We start from the raw sequence: 12,131 nt of genomic DNA, 5'->3' as shown, positions 1-12,131 counted from the left end.
ATCTATTAGGGATGGTGTGAACGAGAGGTTCAAGTTCGCGTTCTGTGTGTGAACCTTGGTTGGTTCTGCACTGTGAACCTTTTTCGTATATGGCAAATTTTCACGACATCATAACATCTTTGTTTCAAATTATTTGCATTTCAACTTCGGACCACTCTCTGCATGGCGCCGGCAGCTTAAAAATATCAAAACGAAACAAGCATGCTCCTTGCCAATCTCAAAGTTTTACTTGCTTTGTTACAAAAGTTTGCTCGAAACATCCAGCTTTCCGTTCGTGAATAGTGACTCTCTGCTTTTGAGCTTGACCCGCTATCACACAACATCAAGAACGAAATATACTACATGTGAGAAGTCAGCGAACGGTGCTTATTCAAACAATCAGTGAAATTGATATAAAAATACATTGTTGTCTAATGTCGAAAATCTAGCAAGCGTACGGCGTCCATCTTGATTTGATATGTTCATTATCACAAAAACCAAATCCGTGCGATTGGGGTGTTGGCTGCTGTATAACTTGTTTATGGGGTAATATCGGTAGCAAATAGAGAAATCCTTTTTTATACTCTGCTCAATATCAATGTAGCAATAGTCAGACGCAAAAGACATTGTCCCGTCTGGCCTTGACCGTTAAGTCGTAGCTCATATTCCCTTGTAAGTCATCGTCGAAATTGTTGGCAAAGCGGCGTAAGATATTGATTTTATTATAGCATTTGATCGTTCCGTTTAATAAATCAGGCGACGTTAAAAAAGTCAGCATGTAATTCAGCAATATGGCTATCGCTATATCTAGGTATCCTGTACATTTACATATCACTTCACTGTAATGTAGGGGAAATTAGCAATGTGACGCCACGTGACGTCATAAGGTTCACGTTCGCGTTCACATAGAACCATTCAAAATGGTTCGCGTTAACACGAACCTGAACCTTTTAGAGGTTTGCACCATCCCTAATATCTTTATTTGGATATTGCGGGTTCCACGTCAAGGGCCATCGTTCTTTCATTGTTTGGGCCTCGTTGGATACACATCGCGGTTTAGATGGCAAGTTGGGAATGAGGCGTTTGCTATTGTGTATATAGTCATAACGACAACCCCCATCAAATTTGAAAATTTTATCAATATGGAAATACTCGAATCACGACACGTGTCAATATAAATCTGGGTATATAGAGTATCTGTCCCACACTATTATCATTATCCATAATATTCTAATCTGAAATTATCGACATAGGTAAATATAACACGATCAAGTAAGAGTAAGCTATATCTGCATCAAATTTCTCATGCGGACCAGGAATATCTATGATTTCTATATATATCCCTGGTATGGCCATATAGTTTTATATATTGAGTTAGTCGTACACAGTCCACCAATATTGAAGTTTGACGAATGCTCTCAATATATAGACGCATGGATTGTCGGACTGGCGATAGGACTACTAATTGCGGTGGTGTTGTTGACGGGATTACTCATCATGAGGTATACGTGTTACATCTATACGTATGCATATGGCGATAAAATACTATTCATTAAATGTCTAGGAGAAGACGAGTTTTGCCTGTCAAATTACTCGACGAACCTATCGAACTCCAAGTCAATCATACCGGTATAGTATAACTGAATATTTATTATACATTTTATTCACATGAGCAATATAGCTTTAATCCTCTAATTCAGTTGACTGTTAGACTGCTATTGACCAGCAAAGCTTCTTGTGGCGTTTATGTCATCCAGTGATACATTGTAATAACTCTCTGCCATATATATCGGGTGGATTGGAGCATGTGCTCAATTGAATACTTACTGTTCGGCTCAATTTCCCATCAAGCATTGGTATACCTTGAACAACACGCTCACGAAGACGACACAAATACTTGGTTCAAACTTGCAATATGCTTGTAAATATATCTATAGGTGAAGAGGATTTGTGCGATCCAGTTTATCAAAACATGAATGAAGACAGCGACTGTCTACGATCCGATACCGACATCCCAATTAGCAAACTTCAAACCACATACAAAGCATTAGTTGCTAACGCAAAGGCAGAGTTTACGAAGCAATACCAAGTATCTATCAATGGCATATGAGCATGACATTGAAATGTCCGACAAACCTACTTTACTTTTCAGAAACTAGCCGCTGCTTCAGAAAGAATTGTGTTCCCATGGGATATTGCTTCCGATGCAAGCGTCCAAAAGAAAAACAGATACAAAAATATTCTTCCTTGTATAAATGCAAGCGATGTTCCCACTGAAACACCTGATGCATTATCCTCCACCCTGTTTTTTTCACAGATGACAAAAACATCGTGAGGTTAGTGGGAGACAAAACGGAAAGTTACATAAACGCCTCGTTCATAGAGGTAAGTCTATGTGAAAGTAAGAGATGTTTCCTCAATTCTGTGCTTATGACATAGCTATTATAAAAGGGCTTTAGCCAAGGAAATAAATTCATTGCAACGCAAGGCCCGTTGCCAGCGACGGTGAATGACTTTTGGCGATTAGTCACGGAGCAGCAGTGTCACACGGTCGTGATGTTAACAAAATGCATGGAAAAGGGGAAAGTATGACCTTTTCTCGAATTCCTTACAAGTCAAACACGCTGACCGTATCCGGTTCAATCACAGAAAAAATGCGCAAAGTATTGGCCAGACCATGGGAAAAAGGAAACGTATGGCCAAACATCTGTGTACAACGAATCGGAAAGAAAGAAGTGTGGATACATTGTTCGATCACTACAAGTAACTCGCGATCAAAAGGCAAGCATCTTCCATGCAAGCACAGCATTTTGGCCGGTTTATATAAGTAGGACAGGGTAAAATGGAATAGCCTAAATGGATGGTTCAATTTCGGGTTAAGTGAGCCTATATTTAGCTTCGATTCGAGTATTGGTATCGTATCTATTATGGCCTCATAGCTGTAAAAGGAAATAGAAACTACTTGCGGGCACGAGAACAATATTTATTTCACTTCAGTTTAAAAAGCATTTGTTATGCACGAACATAACCGCATCAGTGGTTAACGATGTAATGAAAACATAGGAATGAGTCGAAGCGATTTGGAATAGTTTTTAATCAATCACAAGCCCTGGCCTAACAGATATTAGTAAAATAACAGGTATTGAAAGAGGGATACACACAAAATGAAAATAAATAGAAGATGACATAAAATGACAAGCAATGAAAACGAAATTACACGTCATCAAAGTGATTTTATTTTTCTTGAACGTGACTATTTTATGGCGTTTCGTGACAATGTTGCGTGATGTGCTGGTCACTGTAACAAAACTTTCGTACCCATGAATATCCGTAAACTTGTGCCATATATTTTGGATTCCGAATTTCTATGAAGCATCGTCGCGCAACACTGGACTCGAGTCATTGCAATTGATAACCGACTCAGTTTACTATACTCAAATCGTTGTGTCCATCCCCGTATAAGCAGATATTGATTCAAATGTCACAATTAATATTAGGGATGGTGTGCAGCAGAGGTTCAGGTTTGCCTTCTGTGTGTAAACCTCTGAAGTCTTTGGTTGAAATTCCTTGCATTTCAACTTCGGACCACTATTCGCGCGGTGCTGGCAGCATGAAAGGAAATTACGAAGATGCACCTTGCAAATTTAAAAAATTAATTGCTAGAAAGGTTACCCTGAATATCAAGCTTTCCGTTTGTGAATCTTTAGTTACTCTCTGCTCTGAGCTTTGCCCGCAATCACGCAACAGCAAGAACGGAACGCATTACATCTAGGAAATCAGCGAAATGTGCTTAGTCAGCCAATCAAATGCATCGGTGTCTAATGTAAAAAATCTCTATGGCGTACGGAATCTGTCACGATTTGATATCCTTATTGTATCATAAAAGCCAAATCCGTTCGATTGGGGTGTTGGGTACTGTATAACTTGTTTTTGAGATAATGTCTGCGCAAGTATAGAAACCGGTGTTTTACTCTTAAGACTTCGTCAGCATACGGTCTAGCTCAATGGTTCCCAACTGTTTTCTATGTCGGAGCCGCATTTGAAATTTCTGAGAACTTATGGATCCGCATGAAAATACGCGAATAGGCTGCTTATAACGAAAATTTATTGGTATCCAAATTTTTTGATTTGATGTTAGCCAAATCTAATCTTCGAAGAGACGATATATAAAGGTCTATTACCAGCAGAACTCAAGATATATCCTTATCTGATGGGTATTCATCCATGCGTTTGACGCTAGTCTGCAAGAATTCTGTTTCCCGGTTTTCAGAAGCGGCCTTGGACGGATTTTTAGACATTATTAATATCCCTGATTTTAGCATTTATACACATAAATTGACTATAACAATTCCTATAGAAACAAACAACAACTGTCGTCTATCATATTTTCGTGGAATATTTAGAAGTAAATTGGAGTCGCAAGGAGGGTACCTTGAAGCCGCATGCTGCTCTGAGAGCCACGGTTGGAAATCACTGGTATATAGCTGATTGCTCCTGGAAATTGTTGGCAAAGCGACGGCAGATATTGATTTTGTGAAGTTATTATAGCACTTGATTGTTGCAGTTGTCACGTCAGGTGACATCTAAAAAGCAGTGTTAGGATGACTCGAGTCACCTTTTTCGTATGAATTGACTCGACTCGAGTCACTTTGCTAAAATGACTTGACTTGACTTGACTCGGCGTATCAGAAATGTGGATTGACTCGTGACTGAAGCAAAATTCACAAGTCCATTTCAAGTCATCATGCAATCGACGTCGATAAAATCACTCTATGTTGCATATGGTCGGATTGTTCGCGAAACGCTGGTAAAATGATCGTGCGTTTTACTGAACGTCCATTGTTCTCTTACAAATAAATTGACCACAATGGAAGTGATCGAAGCACACAGCTTAGGCTGTCGTAAACTTGTATAGCAGTGGTCGGGAACCTATGTCTCGCGAGCCATATATGGCTCTTTTGGGCATAAGATATGGCTCTTTGCGAAATTGTTATTTTTGTGTCAAATTTATCAATATTGCAGCAACTTGATAAATCTTCAGCGCGACCAGCATAATTATTCTTGTGGCAGTATAAACATGTCTTTGAGAGGTTAATACAGTGGCGTATTCAGGGTTAGGGGCTCGGGCCCCCTTTTTAAACTCCTCAAACTTAAGTTGCTGTCGCGGCGGCGACCAATTTCACTTCGAAATTCGATTAACCCGTCACGAAATCTTGGATTGCGCGATACGTTGATTGATCAAAGAAATTAGCAGACATGGCGGCGCCTTTGTCACAATGCAGTTTTCAGATACACATTGTCTTCCAGATCTACGGCGAGAAATGAACTGCCGTGAAAGTGTAATTACCAATTACCAATTCAAATTACAAACACGCCATAGCTATTCACGTTCTTGATCGATTACATAATAGCTTTGTAGTTGCTGTTAAAATACTGGCGTGTGGCGCAACGTTATGTTGCCGCCGAATACTTTGAGAATTGAGAAATCGAATCGGAATCAGTGCGACAATTGCATTCGATTAATATCAGTTATTATAAATTTCAAGAGATTTAGGATGAATTGCGGCCATGCCTCACCTATGCCTTACCTCTCCTTTCACGCTTCATTTTCGAACGATAAATAAACAAGTTGCGTGATATATGTTCGGCTTCACCTACGTATGTCATCATGGTTCCCACATTTAAGAATAGCATCAAGACGATTCTTCGATCTCGTATAACTGACGAAAGTCCCAAATATTGTATGAAGGTTAACCTCAACAATTATCAACCAGACTACAAAGACATAAGGAATACCATGCACCACCAAAACGCATTAACTGTAAAAGAGCGTGTAAAAAGTAGATTCATACTTTTACTTTTGGTTACATATATTGGAAATCTAAATTTTAATTGTCTTAAGCTTCGAAAAGTATCATGCCTCTCAGTGCAATACAATTAAAATATATACTTTTTAAAAGATATATTCAACTCCAGTTTCGCATAGAGCCTACTCATTACTCCATGGCAACCAGCATGATAAGTACGAGTTTTTACAAGAAAATACGAAGCAAACGACTAATCCCATGTAGTGATTTCGAATTTGCGCTACCATGACGTCACAATTGCAGTTGATTGACATGTATGGCTCTTTGGGAGTTCAAATGTAAGATATAGGGTCAATATGGCTCTTCGGACGAAAAAGGTTCCCGACCACTGTTGTATAGTATAGAGAGTAATGTATATTTCTGTTCTCTGATTTTTATACCTTAGCAAAACCTCTTGTTTTATTGAAATTGAATTCGAATATAGTTGATATAGTCCTCAACCATTGGCGCAGGCTCGAATAGCATCATATAAATTTGGAACTGGGTAATGCATTGCATCTTATTAATTCGTTTCTCTAGTCTGCATTTTGGCTGGTAACTAAACTGAAGCTATGTAATTACTTACGTAGTTTAGCATTTCGATGTATATGGGAGCGATATAGCGCCTTCTTGCTTATATATTTAACTCTATATTCGTTCATCGGTTCAGAATTAATGACCACGCAATCTGTATTTCAGACAGCTAGGAAAGTGCAATGACGTAAGCATGCCTCATACTTCGAAAAGGCAACTTGACTTGAATTGTGACTTGACTCGTGACTTGACTTGACTTGACTCGACTTGACTCGAGTCACCTGAAAAAACGAGTGGCTTGACTTGACTCGAGTCACCTTCGAAAATCGATTGACTTGACTTGACTCGAGTCAAAATCTGCAATGACTCGAAATGACTCGTGACTCGAAGGTAGTGACTTGATCCCAACACTGCTAAAAAGTTCAAATTTACTTCAGCATTGTGGCATAATGTGGTCTGGGACGTCGCTAGTTTTCACAGTTTTTTAGGGATGGAATTAGCAATATGACCTCACGGGACGTCACAGGTTCACACAAAACCTTTCGAAAAGATTCGCGTTCACAAGAACCAGAACCTTTTAGGGGTTCTCACCATCCCTTTAAATATATCGGACTGAATGAATTATTTTGAGCCATCCAAATTATCAGTATTAACCTGCTGTCGATTTACCACAGACTATGGAAGTAAAGCATTATCAATTTGTAAACTGGCCAGACCACGGCGTCCCTATCGCGACTACCGATTTCTTCGGTATGCAGCGTGCGATCTCGCACAGATTAGGGAAGCTGGGATCTACTGTACCTACCGTTATCCACTGCAGGTAACGCCAGCTCAATATATTTCGAAACACATTTCCCCTCACCTGATTTAAATCAATTCAGTGCCGGTGCAGGCAGAACCGGTGCGTTCATTGCATTTAATTACTTGACGGAAGAAAGAACGAAACTTGATCGGGTCGACGTGTACGCATGCGTTTACAACCTGCGAAGACAAAGAGTGCAGATGGTTCAAAACATGGTAATGCTCGTTTTCGATATAAGCACGTGAAACTTGAAACTTCCTTTCCTCACGTTAAGCTTTTAATATTTATTCATTCGTGGTAATCACCAGCAGTCCTCTTCAGTAGGCTATAGCCATGCAATATTGAGATATATGTTGCCACGCAACTTAATTCTACAAGGTTACGATTGAATAACATAGACTTGGTGTTTGGGTGAAGTGTAACCCTATATGTGGAATGTCCGAATATGTAATGTGTTCATCTTATATTCTCTACTGTCATCCAGGACCAATACATATTCATTCACAAACTGTTGTTGGAGGATTATTTGTTTGGAAATACAGATATCGATATCGATCTACTTCCAAACATATCTAGGTAATATTAAAACGATGTTCGTCATGCGTGCATCGAAATTGAAATGTCTGCACTCCCGTTGCAGAGGCGAAGGCTTTAATCAGCGTATTTCGAAGGAGTTTTTTGGTCTTTCTGTGGTGGAGCCATTACGATGTGAAGTTTGGGACGCGTCCAGTCGCGTGGAAGACACAGAAGAAGATGGCAGGCCATGTATGGAATTAATGTTATATTTTCACTCACACGAAGTCTTATATGTATAAGCATATATTTTCGAAACACTAAATTCCCGACTGCACAATTACATATGTAAGATGCAATATTTGATATCCGAGGTGCGTATACTGTGATTGCTGCATGTATCAGAATTTGGAGAAGGTTGGAATTATTATACTTCGTTTATACACAGAGCAACGCCATATCCATATGAGACGGGGGTGAGATATAGGCCATACTTGAGCAATTGATTCAATCAATATTGTTCATATGCAATATCATTGGCGCGACGTTCATTTTAATACAACTACCGGACAGAAAACTTATTCTCAATCAGACTTACACAAATTACCATTTGGTCATCACATTGTTACATGAACTGATATCTCGTTCACCGCATGTACTATTGCACATACCCAAACAGATACAACTATATGCCGACAATTTTAGGAGTTTCATGAAACACGGCATATTTCAGCATTACCAAGTGTTCCTTGCTCGTCACTGTCTGTAACTATTATTATATCAACTCTGTAGATATGCATAGCCGAATTACAGCCCATCGACTTCCAGAGGAAGCTGATGTGCCTTATTTCAGCGCTTCAAGTATCCCCGTGAGTATCGTGATGCTTGCCTTTATATATTCGGTAATTAACTATCCCCGAATCATTGTGCAGACCAGCGACGGCACCGTGCGAATGATAGCGGCACAAGGACCTGCCAAACATTCCATCGCTATGTTTTGGAGGGTCGTGTTTGACAACGATATTCCCATCGTACTCATGTTGACGGATTGTATTGAAGATAAGAAAGTAAGTGCAGTGTTCTTCATGATCAAAATAAGAGTCAAACCTTTAACTCAATGTATAATTCCGTCATCATTTTGAAGGAGCAGTGTGCCCAGTATTGGCCGAATGAGGTGGGGAGCGAAATGAATTTGGATTGCTTCAATGTCGAAATGACGAAAGTGCAAAGTGCGAACGCAACCACGATTTGCCGTGAGTTCCAGCTGACGAAAGGGAGGATTAAAAAGGTTGGTAACGCAATGTGTCCATACCGATGGAAATCGTTTAGTTTTGCATCGCCTCGATTGGTCACACGACGGAACGACGATCGATCGGGAATTAGTTGATTCTATTTTTTTTTATCATTTGATGTTTGAAATGCCTTCAATGAGATTTATATATCCGGAACGAGTCAGGATATTTTATTCACCTGCACTCTCACGACCATTCGCACCACCAGTACTTCCTATAACATACTGCTTGCCAAGTTTAGGAAATCTCAGGATGCCAAAGCTTTGTTTGAACCAAGCACGATATGATCCCATATTCTCCCTGCTGGATATCCTGTTGTGATGCAACTGAAACCTCGTAATATAAGTCTCAAGGCGTGTCAGAGAAAACCTAACAAAATTTCAATTTCAGAATGTAACCCAATACCAATTCAAGGACTGGTCGTCAAAGAGAATGCCGTCGGATCCTTCTTTCGTTCTCGACTTGATTGCACTGATGAAATCAAAACTACGCGATACCAATAACCGGTCGATGTTGATTCATTGCAGGTGGAATACAATGCGTGGTGTTTGAATATGCTAACTTCAAGATGTGGGGTTTTTCTATAGTAGGTTGTCGTAACCTGCACATTTAGCAAGTCATTCCAACACTTGATCGACCAGCATTCCTACCTAAGTGTTTGAGGTTTATTTATAGGCTCCTCCTCGCCACCTCATCCATGTAGGCGATGTCTTATAAAAGCCTAGAAGTGGGTCGTGTTACAAGTCGGCAGATACGGAAGAAAAATAAAGAATATAGGCCTGGTGTGAAATACCATAATATTCAATAAACACCATGAATACAGCAAACAAACTTGATCTACCATATGAGCCAACCACCCAACCACCAACGTGATAGACGGTACAGTATGAACGTAATTGATTAACGGGGATAGCCCAATAGCACCGTCCTTACGGCGATAACATTTTCCGCTGCAATATACTTTTACCATACATCAAACAGCGATCAATAATGATACGAAATACGAATACGATTTTCGCGTAATAGAACTATTTGTTCCCGGACAGTGAAAGTGTCCAAATTTATGATGTGCGAAAACAGTTATCTGATATCGTAGAGATGAACTCTATTTTCGCAACTCAGTGACGGGGCTGGACGCACCGGAACGTACTGCGCGATTTGGAATCTCCTTGACAGCTTGAGCCAGGGGCCAACCATTGATGTCTTCAGAGTTGTAAAGGATTTGAGAGACTTTCGTCGTGGGATGGTTCGGACTGAAGTAAGCATTTAGGGCCAAATGCTATCTGCGCTTCTTTGTTGCCATAAAGCAGGCGTGGGCAATATACGGTCCGCGGACAGTTTCCCGTCTTACATGATAATGTGACCCGCAGCCCCAATCTGCTAAGCTTCTTCACTATTTGCGTAAACGTCAGATTTTAGTGAGTGTTTGCCATCATATACGTATTTGGACTGTGTGCGCTGCGTGCGAGAGTGAAGCTAGCGCGTAAGTTCGTCGCAGCGAGAAAACTTGCATTATCGGCGTTCACGATGAACTCAACCCTGATGAATTGATATCTTGTAAATTTGGGGTACCGGGCTTATCGAACGCCTTGGAATCCTAATTAAGGATTGCATCGTGTGTTAGTTGATCAGAGAGAAGCAGACATTGCGGCGCCTGTATGGCAACGCTGTGCTCAAATCCACTTGGTCTTCGTCATTATTATCGGCGAGAAATGTCTTCGAAGTGACATTGCTGTCGTTAAAACACATTCATTAAATACGATTTATCCATTGTATATATGGATAAATGGGTGGAAAATGTATCGATTCGGCAATCCGGCCCCCTAATTTCCTATACCCGGCCCGCTGACGAGAGAAGTTGCCCGCCCCTGCCATAAGGGGAACATAATTGAATTAGAAGCTTGAATTGGTCTTTCTGGGCCGTACCAGATCACTCGGTACGGTATGCAGGGTATACTGAAACACAGTGGCGGCTCGTGACAATATCGGGTGGTGGGGCAAGGGCTGCGAGCGACTTTTATCAACATGACGTCACAATGGCGTTTTCCAACGTAAAAAAGTAACTTTAATATGATGGTCACATGAATTTCCCGACAACAGTGATTCTAACGTAGGTGCCGCGACAGGTTTGCCGGTGAGCCGTGACTTGAAGTGTGGTAACAAATGTTTTATTCATTTTTTTTAATCAAAGGATTATTTTACATAATGTACGTGAACTAAGAATCGTCCCCATGCCACGAATCAATTATCAGGTCATCCTTAGCAGCATGCGTTATGATTTCATGGTAGAGTTAGAGATTACGCAAATCGATAGGCCGTCCGAAAGTGTTTCGTACACGATCCTGGTGTGTTACGACCACTGAGCTGGTGGTTACGAGTTACGACCAGGTGATAGGCAACCAAAGCGGAGGTACCCGGCGTACGATTGGATCAATGGACTGGACAATTTCTAGACCTTTAATTTTCGCTCTAAAGGCAACTGCGTAAACTAGCCTACGTACGGAGCAAAGATTCAATACGATTCATGTTCGCACTTGACTTGACCAGACTAATTCCAATGACTAGTACTCGAGAGATTGCGTAAGCCTAACTGCAAAGGTCAACGACTTCGGACACATACGCAATTGTTATCTCATAGATTGGGCCTGTCATATTGAATCCAGAACATCAATTTGAATGGTCTTTGAAGAACCAAGGACAGCAGCCTCGGAACTTCGGTCTTGGAACAACATAGTACATTTTGGCCTTGAAACTGGAGATTGTGACGCAACACATACGGCTGACTGTCTATAAGTCTGCTGCGAAATCGCCGTTGGAAAATATATTAATCAATAAATACATGAATGAAAGCCGTAAACTTAGCATACTGTTACATGAAATCATCGAGAAGTAGCATTCGCAATCTCATAACCCATTCCGGCATGGTACACTGTCAAAATCAATACAAACAGACGAACACCGAACTTGAGTAAAATAGATCGAGGAATAGGCTGATCGAATGATCAGCTGTTAGCCGACATCGAAAATGAAATAGCTATTGCATTTGACAGGGGATTGTAAGCAAATGGTTTGAAGGCCACGATTTCACAGTGAAATGCACATTGGCGAACATAAAATTGTGTGAATATTTGAATGCAAACCGAGAATCTTAGTTAGCTGTTTCAT

At 40.5% G+C, this 12,131-nt stretch overlaps 2 protein-coding genes across 2 annotated transcripts in view; one reads left to right on the top strand and one right to left on the bottom strand.

Annotated features, from left to right (window-relative positions):
• LOC145441433 (interleukin-1 receptor accessory protein-like 1) overlaps positions 1 to 12,131 on the bottom strand; it is a 391,709-nt gene that overhangs the window by 164,522 nt on the left and 215,056 nt on the right. The window lies entirely within an intron of this gene.
• The window catches only part of LOC145441430 (uncharacterized), a 70,030-nt gene that overhangs the window by 54,399 nt on the left and 3,500 nt on the right, over positions 1 to 12,131 (top strand). The window contains exons 26-41 of the mRNA XM_080319286.1: positions 1,409 to 1,481; positions 1,544 to 1,608; positions 1,917 to 2,068; positions 2,132 to 2,228; positions 2,297 to 2,364; positions 2,431 to 2,565; positions 2,629 to 2,760; positions 7,034 to 7,179; positions 7,241 to 7,376; positions 7,646 to 7,737; positions 7,802 to 7,926; positions 8,467 to 8,543; positions 8,607 to 8,741; positions 8,819 to 8,962; positions 9,357 to 9,493; positions 10,089 to 10,224. Coding sequence (XP_080175412.1) covers positions 1,409 to 1,481; positions 1,544 to 1,608; positions 1,917 to 2,068; positions 2,132 to 2,228; positions 2,297 to 2,364; positions 2,431 to 2,565; positions 2,629 to 2,760; positions 7,034 to 7,179; positions 7,241 to 7,376; positions 7,646 to 7,737; positions 7,802 to 7,926; positions 8,467 to 8,543; positions 8,607 to 8,741; positions 8,819 to 8,962; positions 9,357 to 9,493; positions 10,089 to 10,224 — 1,850 coding nt within the window. The remainder of the gene's footprint in view (positions 1 to 1,408; positions 1,482 to 1,543; positions 1,609 to 1,916; positions 2,069 to 2,131; positions 2,229 to 2,296; positions 2,365 to 2,430; positions 2,566 to 2,628; positions 2,761 to 7,033; positions 7,180 to 7,240; positions 7,377 to 7,645; positions 7,738 to 7,801; positions 7,927 to 8,466; positions 8,544 to 8,606; positions 8,742 to 8,818; positions 8,963 to 9,356; positions 9,494 to 10,088; positions 10,225 to 12,131) is intronic.

This window comes from Botryllus schlosseri, chromosome 6 (genome assembly GCF_051294905.1).
Source record: "Botryllus schlosseri isolate E-star chromosome 6, Bs_hap1, whole genome shotgun sequence".
NCBI lineage: Eukaryota > Metazoa > Chordata > Ascidiacea > Stolidobranchia > Styelidae > Botryllus > Botryllus schlosseri.
This window is presented reverse-complemented; position numbering and strand designations above follow the sequence as displayed.